Raw genomic sequence first — 19,889 nt, 5'->3', positions numbered from 1 at the left:
TTCCTGGTAAGGGCACATACATAGGTTGCAGGTTTGATCCCTGGTCAGACATGTGTAGGAGGCAACCGATCAATAATCTTTCTCTCTCTCTCTCTCTCTCTCTCTCTCTCTCTCTCTCTCGTCAATTATAATAATAATAATATATATATGTATGTATATATATAAAAGCCTAATATGCTAAGTGTCCAACCAATCGGTAGACCATTCAGTCGACCGCTTCACCAATCGCTATGACATGCACTGACCACCAGAGGGCAGACACTCCAACCAGTAGGTTAGCTTGCTGCTGGGGTCTAGCTGATCAGGTCTGGGCGAGATGGGCAGGACATGCCCTGGAACCCTCCCACGGTCTCTTCCTGGCTGACTAGCCCCAATCGCCCCAATTGGGACTGGGTGAAATGGGCCAGGCATGCCCTGGAGCCAACCTCCTGTGGTCCCTCCCCAGCCTCTAAAATATTTCTTCTAGTTAATTTCCTTTCAATGTGTACGAATTCATGTACTGGGCCTCTAGTCTATAATAATAAAAGTGTAATATGCAAATCGACTGGCCAAACAGCAGAACGACCGTTCAGACGATCAAGCTATGATATGCACTGGCGCCAGGCCAGCCAAGGCAGGTGCAATGCAATTGGTCGGGGGGGCCCCGCCATCACCCCACAATCGCCCCACAGAGGGAGGCCCAGGCTACCGGCCAGCAACGCTATGGCGGGTGTACAGGGCTGGCCAGCGATTGTCCCTCAGATGGAGGCCCAGGCCAGCCAAGTGATTGCACCCCATGCCTGTTGCCTGCAGAGGGAGGTGACTGGTGGCAGGGGAAGGGGGCAGCGTCACAAAGATGAGAAGCAGTGGCAGCGGTGGGGGCGGGGCCAGCTGCCAGCAGCCGGGGAAAGGAAAGCCCCAATAGGCCCTAATCGCCAGCTAGGCCTAGGGATCCTACCCAAGGGGTCCCAGATTGCAAGAGGGCGCAGGCCGGGCTGAGGCACACACCTCCCCTCCCCCGTGCATGAATTTTGTGCACCAGGCCTCTAGTAATAATAAAAAACAGATTATTGCTTTAGTAGGAGGCACTATTTTTCTGACTCTGGTTAGATAACATTTTTTTTTTCCAGCAAACAGATGGTGAAATAGAGCTTTCCTTTTTTTCTGTGTAGCTGCTTGAGTAGGGACTATATAATATATACTACAAAAGGACTGCTCAATCAAAAGGTTTTACATAGAAGACAAAAGGTCACAGCCAGTGTCAGGTATTTTGTCATAGGAGAAAGAAGCTGTGTCTCAGGTAATTCCATGACTGGCTCAGACACAGCTTTTATTGCATCCAAGGAAAATGATTATACTTAAATTGTCTGTTCTGAAATTGGTACTGTGTGTGTTTTTTCTTGTTTTGTTTTTTTACAAAAGTGAGACATTAGCAATTCAATATATATCTTTTAAAAAGCCCAAGTGGCTTATTATCAAACCCCGCTGTTGCCATTAGAGAAATGGTCAATTCCCTTTCTCATCCAGCCATTTATGAATCATTGTTTCAACTCACATATAGCATTTTATATTTATATAAAAATAAATTATATATAATATAAGTATTACATACTTGCCCTTTTCTCAATATCTTGAAGGAATAGGATTTAAATAAGGTTTGCCTAAAGACATATCTTTTCTCCCAAAGTCCTTTCTCAGGAACCCTGGAATCCTGATGTATTGCATGGTTTAGGGCTTTTCTCCCAGCTTCTTGATTCCTCCCCTGACTGTTGTGCTGGACTGTATTCCAGCTTCAGCCTTCCTTGAAGCTGGGTCTTGGACTCACTTAGTTTTCCATATTTATCATGTGCTGGTATATTTAGTCTACCTATCATACCACATTCTCTTCTGATAATCAATTTTATTTCCAAGGGATTTTTCAAGTGTCTCTATAGCCTCAGAGCATTTCAGCAGTGCAACTCAGAGCTCTATGGTTACTAAATTCTTGAGTCCATTTGGTCCCTGAGATTTACCATAGCTGCTGTTAAGTCTAAGTATTGATATCTAGAATATTCTGGAAATTTAGATAGATAAAAACATATGTCCAGGCCCCTTTAACTTGACTTCTTAAATAGCATTTAAATAAAGACAGACAGACAAATTTATGTTGAGTATGAAAGCTATAGTTAAGGAGGGCTAGCCGAGTTTGTCTCCCTAGGAAGTTCGATGAACTCGAGTTCATTTTATGGTGATTTGGAACATTTTTGAGGTGCAGAGGAAGTTGCTAAAAAATGTGACTGACACAAAAAGGTGGATGTTATCACAAACAAGAATGTGCATTTCTATCTTAAAGTAATTTATAGTTTAACTTGTTTGTTTCTGACCTGCATCTCTGTTTCCAGTGGTCAAGCAAGAAAACCGTCAAATCAGCTGGCTAGGGAAGGAGGCATCCTCAGGTGTTGAGGCAGGGAGGCCCAGGGGGGTTTAGCTGGTGATCTATCTAACCTGCTTATGTGCATCCAATTCCTCTACCCTTTTCTTGACAGCTTCTCATGTCTTTGTTTCTGACCCTGAGCTTTGAACTTGACTCTCATTTCTGTCATTATCTTTTCCTTGTCTTTAGACTCTCTCTCTGTCTTTTTGCCCCTGTCCTGTGGCAGGACTTTGCATCATGCCTTCCCTTCCCTGTCTGAAAGTCTAACTTTACCTCAGACATTCTGGAAGCCCTCATGAAATGTTTGGGATGGTCCTTGAAATCTTACATCTTTCTCTTGTAACATTGGTTCTGTGCTACATTGATCCTGGACTACAGAAAACACCCTGTATTAAAGATGAGTGCCAAACAAACTCAGCTAAGATAAGTTACTTTTTGTTTGTTTTTTTGTTTTTGTTCTTAAAGAACATGATAAATTCATCTTCTTTTTGCATAGTTTTTCCTCATAACTTAAAGCGATTTATCTCCTAATTATACTCCCCATTTCTCTGTAGGACAATGGAATGAAAAATGGTCTTTGGTTTTTATATAACATGTGAAATACATGTGAAAGAAAAATTGTTATTTTTTTTTTACTTGTGATATTTCAAGGTTTGCAAATATAGTAAAATTTAGAAGTTGCTGAAATCACTGGGCCACTTACTACTCTGTAACTATTTTCTTCTTTTGAGAAGCATCAGGGCATTCTTAGAAGAGGTATAGACACACTCGTTCTTCCCCCGTTTAGTGTAACTCTGCCTCCTAGTACCCTGGTAGCAAAGTTTCAAAAGATGCTCTTCACACTTGACTATAAGGAATACAAAGTTGATTAGGCTTCCAAATATTCTCTTTTTTTGTTTAATCACAGAATTGACTCCCGAGGAGAGAGCCCAAAAGATTGCCAAAGCCATGCGCAAACAGTCTTCGGAAGTTAAAGAGAAGTGGGAAAGTCTAAATGCTGTAACTAGTAACTGGCAAAAGCAGGTGGACAAGGCGTTGGAGAAACTCAGAGACCTTCAGGGAGCCATGGACGACCTAGATGCTGACATGAAGGAGGCAGAGGCCGTGAGGAATGGCTGGAAGCCCGTCGGCGACTTACTCATCGACTCGCTGCAGGATCACATTGAAAAAACCATGGTCAGCATCACTGCCTCAGATAAGGGATCTTACGACATGTTTTATGGTTAAATATGGCACAATTAAAGAGAGCCAAATGTGTAACTTGTTATAAGGGATTGTTATAAGGTCAATGCCATTACAGCCCCTGCCAAAATCAGGATAGAGATTTCCAGTCACAACAGATGCTTTCCTATGCCCCTTGCCATCAGAATCCTCCCCCCAATAGCAACTCTGACTTTTTTCCATAATTTACTTTATTTTTGAAAAAATATTTTTTTTACTCCACTGTGCATCCCTAAACACTTGCTTGGTTTTTTAAGAAATATTTTAAAGTCCCTTTTAATCTCTAATATTCCCCTCCATCTTTTTTTTTTTTTTTTTTTTTTTTTTTGCAACGCAATTGTTAAGGCAGCTGAATTGTTTGTTTTATAGTGTTTCTCACAGCTTGGAATTTGCAGAATGTCATCCACATGGTGTAATCTGGCAGATTCCTCTCTACGCTGTATTTGCTGTAAATTGGTATTGAATTTAATTTAAGTTTTAATCAAAAGTATCCTGTTTTACTGGGAATTCTTATCTACATAATATGTATATATAGCATATCTATACTATATAATATACTCAAACATTAGAGTATATCAATGAAAGATTCGTTTAGCTATAAATTCTGTTTGTGGTCAGGAATAGCCCGAAGTTGAGGTGTTAGATCTGTCTTCTGGACCCCCTTTTGATACAGTATTCTAGGACATATCCAGAAATAAAGTTAATGGGATTTAAGCAGTTAGAGAAACAAATAACAGATTTAGAGTATAGTGTGGTTTGTAATAGCATGGTAAACTATATACTGCATAGTTAGAAATCAAATCAAAGAATGAACTAGTGACAAATCAGAAGGTGTTAATTGATAATATCTATCATGAATAGGATTTTTATTGCAAAAGACATCCCTCTGTTGTGCACAGACATTGGATAATGCTTTCCCTTTGTTTGTAAACATGTGGCTGAATCGGAAGAGAAGAAAGGTCTAGGTATTTAACTGAATACTTAGATAATTACATATATGTGGGTGGGGGGCATGGGAATAATAGCGTTTATTGAGGCTTGCTGTGTGCCTGGAACTTCCTTAGCAGTTTACATGGCCATCTCTTTTAATCATCACACTAACCCAACAGGATAGGCATTATTATTATGCCCATTTTATAAAGGATGGATTTGAAGATATTGCTCAAGCCCTCATGGCTAGTAAGTGGTAGAGTTTTCATGATCTGTTTCTTGCTCTTCACTTTCATTGTAGAGACCTCATTCATAATAAGGTAATTAAGCACAATTTTGATCATCTATTTAAATTCAAAGCTTTAAAAGTTACATGTTAAAATTTAAACTTAAAAAATATTATTACTAAAAGAGTATTGGTGCCTGCCATCTTTCATTTTAAATATACACACCTTTCCAGCCACCCAATGAGTTAAGTGAGTTTCTTCCTACAACTCTAGTATCTTAAAATCCATGTCTATGGATGGATCTGAGTTTTGAATAACCAAGTGAAAATAAAGCTCCTTCGGAAGTTGCATACTTCTTGAATTTTATTTTTTATTAATCCTCACCCAAGGATATTTTTAAAAATAATTTTTCGAGTGTGGAAGGAAGGGGAGAGACAGAGAGAGAAACATCGATGTGAGGGACATATCGATTGGTTGCCTTCTGCCCTTGACTGGAATCAACTCTGGGAAACTTCATTCTGCGGGCTGATCCTCTAACTACTGAGCCAAACCTGCTAGGGCTACTTCCTGTATTTTAAAAGATGGTTTTAAACACTGAAGATCTTCAAGTCAGTGGTCTACTAACGCGTGTTCCTTTGGACTGCAAGATGTCTTTTGGATAGAGCAAGAATTTATCCATTTGAATTTGAAATATCAGTTTTTAATATAGGATGATTAGTGTTGGATGAAAATAAAAAGTTGCATCAGGTTATTAAAGGCCAAAAAGTTTTGGCGTTGTTAATCTGATTTGATTAAAGAAATTATCCAGCGCTGCATCCAAATCCTTTTGTTCAAATCTCTGCTTACGTGGAAAGCTAGGAAAGTTACAATTAATATTAAGAGAAAGGAATAAACTGTGGATTAAGATATTTTAACATCGTATTAGGAAAAAAGAAAATAAAAACCCAGATCTTACAGTTGGGGCATTTTACATGTGTTCTAACATATACCCCAAATCCCATCGAAGCTGCAGGCAGATGAAAATAAGTACTGATTATTGCTAAATATTATTCAATATGCCAAAGCAAGTGGGAAACTAAATCTTTGGGGTAATCAAATAATTTTAACTCCCTAAAATTACCTTGTCTTTCTTATTTGCATAATGCACACCTGATTGGAGACCAGTCTGGGCTTCACATCTGCCAACAGGCTGCCAGGCAGTGCCTTTAATACCAGCAGATGTTTCTGTTTTTACGGCCAGAAGACCACATAGATTTTTATTCTCCTATAGGAAAGTGCAGCCAGAACATGATAAATTGCTTCTTTATAATAGAACACATGGCAGATCTGAGATCATTTTAAAACTTGCTTTATTTCTAGCCCCTTAATTTGGAAGCTTCTACAAACCAAACTATATACTTCCTTAAGAGATTTCTTGTTGCCATAAAACACCTGACCACTGCAACAGAAACAAAACCTACAGACCTTGTTTGTCACAGATCTTTTCATGTTTTTACCTGTGGCTTGTGAGAGAAAAACATTATTTTATCATTCTGGAAGATTTTAAAGTCTGTCTTAGTGTTAGAATCTAATTTAAAAAGTTTTATCTTCTGAAGGGCATCTTTTGAAGGCCATTTAAAATTTTATAAATCTGAGAATATTTTCTAGCATTTTATTTTTAATCTTTAATATCTATGTTTTGGTATTTTACAAAGATATTGATTTTAAAAGCAGATTAAAAATCTTGAGTCCTCCAAGGAGAGAATATTAATGTATAATATTAAAATCACAACTGAAGAAAGCTTGAAGGGTTTAAATTTTGTAGGTATTCTGAAACTGAATCTGAGGGACACCAGGTTTCTTCAAAGTCCAGGCTGAAAAAATTCTCCTTCCCCATCCTAACTCCCAATTCTCTTTGTCGCATGGGTCCGTTTCAGTGATTAATTCCTTAGGCCTATGTTATATTAACAAAATGCCTTTGTTATCATATAACTGCTTTCCTCGCTGGGCTGTATGTGTGTGCACTGTCTGACATCAGCCATGGAGAGAAGCTATCACAACTCCGAGTTCTTTCTTTTTCCATTTTGCAGCAATACATGTCTTTGTGGGCTTGCCTTCTTCTACCGATTTTGAAATGTCGATGTCTTTAGATTCTGGTGATGTTTCTTACCTTTGGCCCGTTGGCGTGCAGGTACATTGTTTCAAATGTATGCACTGCTACCTCCACCATCCGTACTTTTCACTCCGACTCTGGCTCCAGATCTGCCCCCGCTGAGTCCCCACCTTAGCTTCTTAATGTGGCTTTTAGGCATGTTCAAAATTTTGAAACACTGAAGCATATTCTCCGATTTGCCTAGAATTAATTCCTTTAAAAAACAGTTATATTCTTAATATTATTTTGATGTTTATCAATCATAATGATTATTTTTAGCCAATGTGCATTATATAAGGAAGAATTCTATAGGGTAACTAGAAAAGTTTTGGAGAAGAGAAGGAAGGAGGGAAGTAGTTAAAGGGGCTTTCTTTTTATACTCATAAGGAGGAAGCCAAATTAATAGTTGTAGTATTTTAATAAAATGTTATAGTCCCCAAAGCACTTTAATACATATTACTTCATTCAACTTGGAGTGATGAAAGAGGAGGAGAAAGGGCATATGCCTAGTCTCTTAACTGTGGGGATTAAAACCTGAGGGCTGATGCCAATAGGATGTTCACAACACCTAATACCCATGAGTTAAATTTAATACATAATTCACTCTAATCTTATGATGTACCAAAAAAATAAAATTACACAGTTCTATTTTTAGAACCCATTCTGTTCCCAATTCCATATTGGCTTAATCTTGCTTCAAAAATCATTTTTTGGGCCTGTGTCAATAGAAAGGAGGTCTGTCCCTCTTGTATTGCAAATCTTGTGCTGAATTTTGCTAGGTGCCTGTCTCAAGAAGCTTCCATTCTACAGGGGGGGGGGCATTAAGAATATGGATGCTTATGCTTTTATGTACTAAGAGCTCTGATAAGGAAAGATATTTAAACTACATAACAACTGGATGGTAATGGCACCAAACAATCAGAGTGGCCTCCACTATAAAGCCCAGTTTGTGTGTCAAACAGGTGCTCGTTGAATGTCCTGGCTGGGTTGGAGAAGGCGGAGAGAATGCTGGGGAACCCATGGGAGGGCCCGAGGGAAATCTTTTCTGAAATGGTGTGTATGCGGGCACCTGAGTGGAGTCTTAAAGGATCTAGGCAGACAGTTGGAAAGGGAGGCTTGAACATGAGGCAGGTAAAATTATGTGAGGAATGGAGAAAACGTAGTGTTTGTATTATTCTGCTTGCTCTCACAGGACAGATGACTGTCATGGCCCAAGTATTATTTTTTGTTTTGTTTTTTTCTTTCTCTCTCACATACCCTCCTCATCCCAAACCGTACCAGCTCTGGACTGTGCCAGAGGTGGCATTTGTCAGTTCTAAGCTTCATTTCCCTCTTTTCCTGTATCTATCTCAATGATCACAAATGTTTTTGAAAGGGACAGCCTTACCTCTCCAGTACATATAGGCATCGGTTTTGTGGTTAAGGAAGATGGTTTTACTGGCCACTTTTAAAGTTAATTTTCGATGAAAACTTGTTAAAATCAAGTTGTTGCATTGGTGAAAAAATATTAAGGTAGCCATCTGAAGAAAGAAAAGAGAAGGAAGTATGGAAGAAATTTAAAGATAGAATCAAGACTAGAAATTCATAAAGTAGATTATAATGGCAGATATTATCTAGACTAAACCACATATAATGAAAAATTTGAAGGAAATACATACTTTAATGTGTTTGCATTATATCTTTCTCGTCACGTCCTGTCTCAGTTTGTCCGTGATATAAAGGAAGACTCTTTTTTTAAAATTTTGTTTTATTGCTTAAAGTATTACAGAGAGTATTACTTATGTCTCCTTTTTTTTCCCCATTGACCTTTCCCCGGCCTCCCCTACTCCCCAGTGTCCTGTGTCCATTGGTTATGCTTATATGCATGCATACAAGTCCTTTGGTTGATCTCTTACCACCCCCCCAACCCTTCCCGGCCTTCCCGCTGTTGTTTGACAGTCTTTAGCTGGTGGTCTTGACTGCTGAAGACCGGATGTGAATCAGCCGTTGTTGATTAAACAATTGTTGGCCTCTCAGCTGATCTTGCCATTGGAAAGTTCAAAATACATACCACCTTCCGTTATATTCTTTTCTGATGCCCTCATTATTGTCCTTTTCTTCCAGGCATTTAGAGAAGAAATTGCACCAATCAACTTAAAAGTTAAAACAATGAATGATTTATCGAGTCAGCTGTCTCCACTTGACCTGCACCCATCTCTGAAGATGTCTCGCCAGCTAGATGACCTTAATATGCGATGGAAACTTCTGCAGGTATCATCAGCTTATTCCTCTTCATAATTCAGGCTTAGACCTTGGTGGATTTTTAAACCATACCTGCTATTCTGCCACACACCATCATTTTTTTTCTTTATGGGTGTGTTTGATAATGGATTCATAGCATGTGAACTCAAAAGCCTCATTTATTTATGAGTATAAGTTTTAATGTAATTTTTGATGCACTATTCGTATGATATTTGTAGAAAATTGCAAAAGGTCAAATAAATCACAGTAATTGAAACATATGGTAGGTCACAGAAACATTTTCCCCATAATGGCTTATAAAGGAGTCATTTTTCTTACTTTAGTCATGTATTTTTTACTTCTTTTGAAAAGTTAAGAAAGTCTTCATCTTTCTTATTGCAACCGCTTGTTCTTTAGGTATCTTGCTCAATTTTTACAGCCAGCACATTGGTACTATTGTGGTGTTTACCTTTAGCTCGGGGATCTTAGCTGCTGTAATGCAGTTATTTTAATGACTCTATATCTTACTTACTTGTCCCAGATTTAACCCAGAAGAACTAACCCAAACCCAGAAGAACCCTCTCGAGTATTACTAGGTACCAGCATTTGCCAGCCACTGCCCTTTGGACCATCTTTGTGGAGCTTTGACACATTCAGGGGCCAATTCCCAAGAGTCATAATAATCTTTTTTTTTTTTTGAAAACTAGCAGAATCATTTGAGTGGGAGAGTGAAAAAATAATTTTTACTAATTCCTCTCTATATTCTGGGCCTAAAATGTGATATTTAATAATATAAATATGTAATTTTGAGGTGGCACACAGAAACATTTGAAGGCATAATAGGTTTCCTGAATTAATTCAAACATCGAAACACACAATGGGTTTATATTTTCTTCATGAAATTGAAGTGGTACGAAATGAGTTGTATAGTATTAAACATTCCTTTTTGTCTTTGAAAGAGTATTAATAATCTGGGATTAGTAAGGCAGGATACTAAACTCAATGCAAATGTGCTTTTCTAATGAGTGGAAGACAGAAATGTTTGACCAATACTCCTTTTTTTCTTCTGTTTTATTTCTTGAATTCATCATTTTTATGTAGGTATTCCTGTGGTCCACCTTGATTTCCTTCCCATTCTGCTTCTGTTATCACCATCTGAAAAGATTAGAAGTCAGGGAATATGCTACGCTCAAAACAGGATATGTGTTCTGCTTTCTTTATTTCTGAGCCTGGTGACTGCTAGAACTCAGATGCTAGTTGCTGGTTGAATAAGAGGGGGAAATCTATGCTGCCAGACAACGCTGTTAAATTTCAGAAGTAGCATCTTGTTTTCTCCTCCTGAATGTAAAGTGTGGCATAGGAATACTTTTTGGCCTTAACAATAAAAAGTACTTGCTCTGCAACTTAAATAGCCAACCAGGAGAAACTAAAGCTGCCCAGTGAGCCAGAGATAAACACGTTTCATTTAAAGGCAGCTGAAAATAAGATCGGCAGACTAAGTGGAACAGCTTACATGCACTGTAGAGGCAAAGACCAGGAAAAGAGACATGGAAATGTCAGTAGGCTGTGTGCATTTGTTATTGATTGGCAATAGTTTCTCAGTGTACCAACTCTTTGCGTTTTCATAACGTAGGGAGTTAACCATACAATCTGTGTAAACAAATGCATAAGCATATTCTTCTGTGGGTATATGAATACCCCCAAATCAAGATGATTGGACACAAACTTGGAGGAAAATAAGATATTCCATACTCATCTGTCTTATCTACCTGTCTGTCTATCCACCCATCATCTATTTGTCTGTCTGTCTATCTATCTATCTATCTATCTATCTATCTATCTATCTATCATCTAATTTAACTGTCTTTCTATTTTTCTATCTATTTTCTCTGTTGGAATATTTTAGATCTTCATTTGCTCCCCATAACACTTTTTGCCACCTTTCTTACAAAAGAGAGATGAATAGCCACTGACCTCGTGGCCACATCTTCTCTTAAGATGTTTATGACCTTTACTCTCTCGAGGCAATGTAGAGTGACAGCAAAGGCATAGATCCTGGCACCCAATGAGCTGGTTATGAATATTAGCACTATGCATACTAACTTTATGTCCTGGACACCTCTGTATGTCTCAGTGTCTTCATCTGTAAAATGGTGATCATAATAAATAATGCCAATTATGTTGATTATGAGGATTAAAAGAGTTCATTCCTATAAATTGCTTAGAAGAGTGCCTGGCACTATTTGCTGTCACTTGGTACCAAAAGGAGTCTGTTTTCATCCCAGCATTTTGATTTTAGAGATAGAGGAGGAATCTGTACAAGCAATCATATCTGGGGCAGTAACATCTTTTATAATAATGCTTAAATCAGGAACATTATTAAAGTTATTATTTTGAAATCAAATTATTTTGCAGGTTTCTGTGGACGATCGCCTTAAGCAGCTTCAGGAAGCCCATAGAGATTTTGGACCATCTTCTCAGCATTTTCTCTCCAGTAAGTACTAATCAACTTGACTGAGCTCATGAAATGAATGAATCAGCATGCTTTTTCACTCAAGAAGCAATATTTTTGCTATAAATATGTTTACTTATATTAGATCAATGTATTGTTTATTGGTTCTTATTTGTAATAACCTGGTAACAATTGGTAAATCTTTGAAGTGGAGCCAAGGTAACTTATCTTTAGCTGTGGCATTCCACTGAACCATCATCCTAATATATAAAGAGCCAGGGTCCGTAACGTCCAAAATGACTGAACGGACGACTGAACACCAGGTTGCGCACACAGCAGGCTCAGGTGGGTGGGGACTGGCGAGTGGGCTGAACTGCTGACCTCTCGGTCCCTCCTGGGTCACGGGCACCGGGGAGACCCAGCATTGACTGCCACCGCCAAGGCGGGTACAATGTGATTGGTCGGGGGCCCCGCCATCATCCCACGATCGCCCCGCAGAGGGAGGCTCAAGCCACCGGCCAGGGGGTTCCGCGATCGCCCCAAAGAGGCAAGAGGGTAGCCTCGGCCTCCCTCTTTGGGGCGATTGCAGAGCCCCCTGGCTGGTGGCCTGGGCCTCCCTCTTTGGGGCAATCAATCACGGGGCTCCCGGACTACAAGAGGGCTCAGGCCGGCCTGAAGGACCCCCCCACCCAAGTGCACGAATTTCATGCACTAAACCTCTAGTCTATTATAACTACTGTAGTATCACATCATCATTGCTCTTCACATGCAAAGGTTATGAACTTTTTCACAATAAAGAAATCATTTTTGTATCTTAAGATTTTAAATTAATTTTTCTCTTTTAAAAGCACTATTAGTTTAAAATGCACCTGTGCCTTTCAAAGTAAAACTTCATTTCCCACAAATGTTTAAATGAGAAGATTTTGAGTTGTTAGGCTTACTGCAATTCTATTTAGCTTTTCTGCTGGTCAGGTGTTAGAGACTTAGCCAAAACACATATGCAGATTTTCATGTAATCTTCTCCAACTGAACTTTTTTATTTTATGGACTGTTCATGAAATCTTGAATAAGTAATTGGAGCCCCTACTTTAGCCTTCACTGCCGAGGAAACCAGAAAGCATAGGAATCAGTCCCCCAGATTGGGGTTAACACAGTAATTCTGCTTAAAGTTAATTTCTTTATCTTAAAATTATTATGATAATACTTATTTCCTCTATCATCTTGAAAATTAAATGAGAAAACATGTTGTGTTGCACAAGGCACTTAACACAGTTCTTGGCACAAATGTTTTCACTAAACATTAATTCCTTTCCTTTCATTCTCTCTGGCAAACATATGTAAGAACAGAGTTTGCTTATTTCAGTTTAGGGGAAGTTTAAAACTTAAGGCAAAGTGTATTTCCGTTGTTATAACTTCTTTGTATCTACAACCATAGAGAGAACTGAAGTAATACCATGTCTTCAACTAAATTGATTACAGTTATATTTCTCTTAATATTTTGTCATGGTTGATAATCTGCTCTACCTCCAAGTCAAGGTCAGGCTTTTCTTTCACAATTTCAAGAGTAATCCTAATTAGTCATTTCTGCCCAGCACACCCCTAGTGCTCAAGCTGTCTTTCCCTCCCCCTCCCTCCTCCTCCCCCACCTGTTTCACACACCTGAGCCCTTAGATAGGCCATCATTGAGTGATCTATAGCACTTCCTGGAAGATAATGTCTACCTGCATGCCATGATGCATTTCTAAAGTTTGGATACTATCAATGCTGATGAATTAAATAAGTTTGCAATCTACTCATTTAGTATGAATCACTCCAGATTTCTTAAACTTACTTTTATAGAATATAAAGCTATGTGCTAAGACCAAATTAAAGAGAATTTAACAAGGAACTGAGACGCTATTTACACTTCTGTTATAAGGATTAGTCATCTATTAGTACTGATGAAACTCGACACTTAGCAACTATTCTTTCATAATAAAAATCAAAGTCTTATTTCTTAGGAAATAAAACATTGTAAAAATTGTGACCCTCAAGTGCATTGCCTTCTATTGTCTAGCACTGATAGTCTAAGGAGGTCAGAATTATTCAAATTAAAACAATTATGAAAATGAATTGAGAAGTGTAAACACAATCCCAATTAATAAATTTAACAATTGTTATCCCTGCTGCTTGGAATTTTTGGCTTTATTATATTTCTTGGACATTAGCCCTGGTTATAAAAGGAGCCTGTTTAGTTAGGCACAAAATAGAAACCGGCCTATTACCCTGGTGCCAACACTGAAATGAGGTTGGCTCTAATGAGAAGCTTAATATGCTTCATTCCACATTTTCATCCCTTTTTAAGACTTCATGGACATAGTTAGAGAAGGGAGTCCTCCCATCTTATAAAGAGAGGAAGAATTGTTGAATAGAAAGATTGCCGAACTAGTGGTCAGAAACCCTGAGATGATGTCTGAGCTCAGCCATTTACTTAAGAGTTGAGAATGCTATATATTTTTGAGGTAGTACTATGACATAAAATTCAGAAAAGAATATTGGTGAAAACTAGTTGTATGAGAATCTAGTGGTAGTTATAAAGTTTTATTTATTTTTTAATTTGTTTATTCGTTTAGCAAAATTTCTCTAAATTCACATGTACAGTTCTTCTTAAATAAGCCTTAAAATAATTGGCTTAATTTAGGAATAATATAAGGAGTAACTAGAATTGTAAAAAAAAAGAAGTACCTCAGTGAAAAAGTCTCGCAAAGTCTCCATCATAGTGATGTCAAGTGTAAAAATGTAGGAAACTATATTTTCTGTGTATTTAAAATGAAGTACATATTTGAGATTCTTCTATCCATTTAATTGCCTTGGTTCTTTACAACCCTTTGCCTATGTTTATTTTAATTTTCCTTTTTAAAAATTCATATGATTGAGTTTGCTTAAATGCCAATTGTTCTTAATAGTTATTCCTGTGACTATAAAATAAAGCAAAGAATGTTACTAGTGATTTGGAAATTTCAGTCTTGAGAAATTTAGTTTATAATCTGGATATGCCATATATATATATATATGTATATATATATATATATATGGCAAAGAGTACTAAGTTTTACACTGTGTTGACTATGACCAATAAAACTTGATTTTGAAAAGTAATTTTATCAACAAGTTCAATTACTTCGAGGTGGCATTAGAAATTGGACCTGTGTTCTTTTATTGCTTCAAATGAATTTTTAAAGTGACTGTTTTTTTGGCCTTGCAGATTTTATAATTATAGGAATCCAGCTGGAAAACCAGAGCATTTTTCATTGAATTTTCTGTAAAACATGTTCAGTTGCTTTGCATTAAGGCATAAGGCTGTGGGGTTAGCAGTGTTTCCAATAACCTCCCTTTGTTTCCTCAGCTTCAGTCCAGCTGCCGTGGCAAAGATCCATTTCACATAATAAAGTGCCCTATTACATCAAGTAAGTTGATTTTAAGTCTCCTTTACAAACCAAGAAAATAAAGTTATGTTGATAACTTAAGAGGCTTTTTCTCCTACAACATTTTAAAAAGTGAAATTTAGTCCTATTTTCTAAAGGAAATTATATATCTCTATATTTATAGAGATAATATGCATTTAATATTTGAACAAAATTAGTTTGAAAATCAGAGTGACAATTGTAATTTATTAAGTTAAGGCTATCACTGTGTTTAGTTAATATTTTTTGAGCATGTATTAAAATATTTGGGGGAAATGACAGAATTTCTATAATACTTTGGGCATAATGATGCTGCTCAAACTGTGCTGATTCTAAATCATCTTTTATTTGTCCCAGAAAATACATTTCAAAGGTCCTTGTGCTCTTCTCATTGTAATCCACCAAAAGAAAACATCATTGTTTTAATCATGAAAAAGTTCAGTATTTGCAAGTTTTTCTTTGATTTATGGAAATTAGCTGCAATATTGGTCTAGGTTATCATCCTTCATTTTTGTTGTCTACTTGGCAGTTTCTCCTTTTTAAGTACTAAGTTTCTCCTTATTGTGTAACAGTAATAAATTTTGTATAATTTACACAGGGTCTGCTTAGGGTTTTATCCTTGAGTTAGGCTAATGTTGTCATAGGACAGAATAATAAAATACAACTTCTGCAATCCCTTGAGGTGTGAATTGGCAAAGTTATTGATTTACAATGTGATAAGGTGATGAAGAGTCATAGTTGACTATTTCATGTGCAAGGTGAATGGCGTCATAATTGTGGGGGAATTGCTGACTTATTCTATCAGGAGACAGATCTGTCTCAGATTAGCTTAGTGACCTCAAGCAAGACGGCGAGGGTCTCTGAGCCAAGTTTTCTCTGTATCCTTTCTAACACAGCATGTGGTATCTCCAGAATCCATGCCAGCACTAACAATCAACTCTTCCAAAAGCCCTCTTCCTCAAAAATGTATGTGTGAAGTCAATGTTTTTGGAAGAGTATTTCCTTATGAAGCTTTTACTGTGTCTGAGATGTAGCCTCGGGGTAAAAAAGATAATGTGCAGTAACACATAACAGGTATAGTAAGCAATATGTGTTACATTGTTTTGAGGGAATAATACTTTTATCATAGTGTACTGAGTTGTGATAAACTCATGGATGAAGTGCCAAATTTATGCAAACATGAATGGGAAAAAATCAGTGGCTGGGCACATTGACATATCTATTGAGCTAAAATGTAACAATCTGTTGCAAATTTACATATTTTTATTTTAAATTTTCATTGCAAATAATCCTATCTAATAATAGACAAACATGGTAATTAACCATACCTCTGACACACTTCCCATTGGCTAATCAGAGTGATATGCAAATTAACTGCCAACCAAGATGGCGGCCGGCAGCCAGGCAGCTGAAGCGAACAGGAGGCTTGCTTGCTCCAGTGATGGAGGAAGCCAAGGTTCCCCGCCTGCCGCCACCCAGCTCTGAGCTGCACTCTAAGCAACTATGTTGCAATTATAGAAGCTAAACAAACCCCAGAAACCTGCTTTCAGCCAGCTGGGCCTCAGAGCTGGAGCTGCAACAGTGTTTCAATTATAGAAGCTAAACAAAGCCCAGATACCTGCTTTCAGCAGCAGAGACCTCAGAGCTGGAGCTGAGCCTCAGAGCTAAAGCCGGCTCTCAGCTCCAGTGATAGCCATAGAAGGTAAATAAATCCCAGAATAAAAAAAAGAAAAGAAAAAAAGGAGAGGTTGGGAGCTTCAGTCACCCGCCAGCCTGAAAACAGCCCTCAGCCCCTCACCCAGACTGGCCAGGCACCCCAGTGGGGACCCCCACCCTGAAGGGGGTGTGACCAGCTGCAAACAGCCATCATCCCCTCATCCAGGCTGGCCAGGCACCCAAGCGGGACCCCCACCCTGATCCGGGACACCCTTCAGGGCAAACCAGCCGGCCCCCACCCGTGCACCAGGTCTCTATCCTATATAGTAACAGGGTAATATGCAAACTGACCCTAACAACAGAAGGACTGGGAATGACTGGTCACTATGACACACACTGACCACCAGGGGGCAGACGCTCAATGCAGGAGCTGCCCTCTGGTGGTCAGGGTGCTCTCACATGGGAGGAGCTCTGCTCAGCCACAAGCCAGGCTGATGGCTGCCAGTACAGCGGTGGTGGTGGGAGCCTCTCCTGCCTCCTCAGCAGCACTAAGGATGTCCAACTGCAGTTTAGGCCTGCTCCCCGCTGGCAAGTGGACATCCCCCGAGGGCTGCCGGGCTGCCAGAGGGATATCTGATTGCCATTTTAGGCCCAATCCCCCGGAGAGCGGGCCTAAGCCAGCAGGTGGTCATCCCCTGAGGTGTCCCAGACTGCGAGAGGGCACAGGCCGGGCTGAGGGACCCCCCCCTCCCCCCTGAGTGCACAAATTTTTGTGCACCGGGCCTCTAGTAATAATAATATTAGAGAATTTTAATTTACTGGGTGAATATTAACTTGAATTGAATATTACAGGTTTAGGCAAAAGGCTGATGTACCATTATAGGCAGAATAATGGCCACACAAAATGACCCACACCCTGGATGTGACTACATTAGGTTACATGAAGATGGAGGCAGGGGGCATGAGCTAGGGAATGCAGGAGCCTCCAGAAGCTGGAAAAGGCAAGGAAATGTGATTCTCTCTCAAGACCTCCAGAAAGAAACACAGACTAGGCAACCTTGATTTCAGCCCAAGGTGATTTCACATTGTGGTAATTTGTCCCAGTAGCAATAAAAAACTAATACATGTACTATACAAAATCTAGACGTCCATGCAAATTAATTGAAATTAATTTACTTAATTAATCTAGAAGCCTGTGTCACCTGATTTTTAAAAATATATACATTGGATCTAGTAAAGCAGAATTTCATTTATTTACTAGAGAAAGACAATATTAAGTCTCTTGTTTGATTACATACTACAATGGTTATCTATTTGACTTGGCACTTTAAAAATCCATTATTAAATTTAGCACTATAATTAAAAGGGATTTCTGTATGTCCAGGTTGGAATATATGACTAAGAATTACATTGTCTAAGTCAGAATTTCACTAATTCAGAATTTTTATAGCTTTGGTAGGATCTAGCAGGACCATATCTTCCCTTAGTTTATGTGTGCTTTATGGGGCAGACCAGTAGAGTAAAAACTAGTTTATCTGGCATCTCATTGGCTAAAGCATAATACAATGATGGCCAGTTTTGTTAATGATGACCTGTAACATTGTAGCATCCTAAACTATCTTCGACGTCATTAGTGAAAGATTGGATTTTCTGAAATATGTATAGTTTTAGAGTTAATTGTCTTTTATGGCTTTCAAATATTTAGGAATCTGCCCATGTATATAGAATGAATTGTCTTATTTTTAGAAAGCTTGTTTAACCAGATTCTTCTATTACTTGCTCTATTGTGTAACTTATCAGTTTATTTCCTCATAAAGAAGGAACATCAATCTCAAGTAGTGAGCATTATATGAGCCAGTATTTCCAGATGAAGAATTGTTATGAAAACAAAATTTAATTCCCAAATAAATTAATAAGCAAGTAAATGATGAATGAGAAGGCTTTTAATATATACCTTCCTTTGCATGGCTGCACAAGTAAGTAGAAGAAAAATTGAAAAACAAATTTAGCATAAATTTCATGCAATTAGAATTTTCTGGAGTATATTAGAATGCATTAATTTGACCAACAAGAAAATAATATTCAGGTTGAATTGCTAGATATTTTCAGTATTTAGGTATGCTGTTTTATATACTCTAATGTCGGAATATACCAAGAAAGTTGAAAGGAAAATGGGAAAGACAAATTATTTTTATTTCACATTTTAATGTTATAGATTAGTTAAAACATACTTTGATGGCTCCCAAATGCATTTCTCTCTTTCTAGGTAATTCTTTATTAATATTGCAAAGTGTACTGCAGTGGTTCTGGGACTAATTTGTTCCTAGAAAATGAAAGATAGGAGTATATGTAGTATAAACCCTCTATGTTAATAACTTAAGTTGAAATGCATAACTTTAACTTATATTTGCTGCCTCTAAGGTAGGCTTTCCAAAACCGATCTGGTTATTTTTCTTTACTAGTATAGTGCAGTGGCAGCTCATTGTCTTATCAGTTTAGGAAACTTTGAAATGCCTCTGGCTGCTTTCACAATGTACAAAAATCTACCAGAAAAACCAGATATTTCTTTGTGAATTGTTAGTCATGTGTTTTGAAAAGTTGTTCATGTCCTCAATTAAAAATCAACATCCAGGGCCTTTTGGGTACAAAGGGAATGGTGAATAAAAGCTTTGGGTTGAACTTTCCTAATATGTCATATTAATCATGTAAAACTCATTGCTTCTCATTTTATTCCAGAATAAATATAATAAGAATAAGAATAATAAAAGTCTTAGTGGGTGATACTGTCATTGTAATGAATTGTTTTTTGAATACCCATGTGCCAGCTGCTGTGCTAGTCCTGTGCATGGATTATCTCTTCTAATCCTCACAGTGGCCCAGTGAAGTATAGGTGCTGTCATGGCGCCCACTTTCAGGCAAGGCTGAGATCTCAGGCACACATAGCCTGCGTGAGATCACACAGCCAGTAAATGGAATAGCTCGCGTTCAAACCCAGGGACTGACTCCAGCTCCTGAATTCCTGACCATTATTGTCTCCATTCCCAACATTATTAAGGTAGCGAATAGAAATTTTTAGTCACATGGAAAATTTAGGTAGAATGAAGGATTTTATTTCCGAAGGAGCAGTCAGGTGAGGAAAAGATGAGTAAACATTCCTTTTTCTGCACCATAGACTGGTTATCATTTATTATGCACTATTGTGTGTCAGCATTGAGCA

General features: G+C 38.1%; 1 protein-coding gene across 1 annotated transcript in view; it reads left to right on the top strand.

Moving 5' to 3' along the window:
* UTRN (utrophin) overlaps window positions 1-19,889 on the top strand; it is a 433,433-nt gene that overhangs the window by 338,265 nt on the left and 75,279 nt on the right. Inside the window, 4 exon segments of the mRNA XM_023750172.1 lie at window positions 3,300-3,568; window positions 9,005-9,151; window positions 11,537-11,615; window positions 14,959-15,019. Coding sequence (XP_023605940.1) covers window positions 3,300-3,568; window positions 9,005-9,151; window positions 11,537-11,615; window positions 14,959-15,019 — 556 coding nt within the window.

Source organism: Myotis lucifugus, unplaced genomic scaffold, assembly GCF_000147115.1.
Source record: "Myotis lucifugus unplaced genomic scaffold, Myoluc2.0 scaffold_11, whole genome shotgun sequence".
NCBI classification, from domain to species: Eukaryota; Metazoa; Chordata; class Mammalia; order Chiroptera; family Vespertilionidae; genus Myotis; species Myotis lucifugus.
This window is presented reverse-complemented; position numbering and strand designations above follow the sequence as displayed.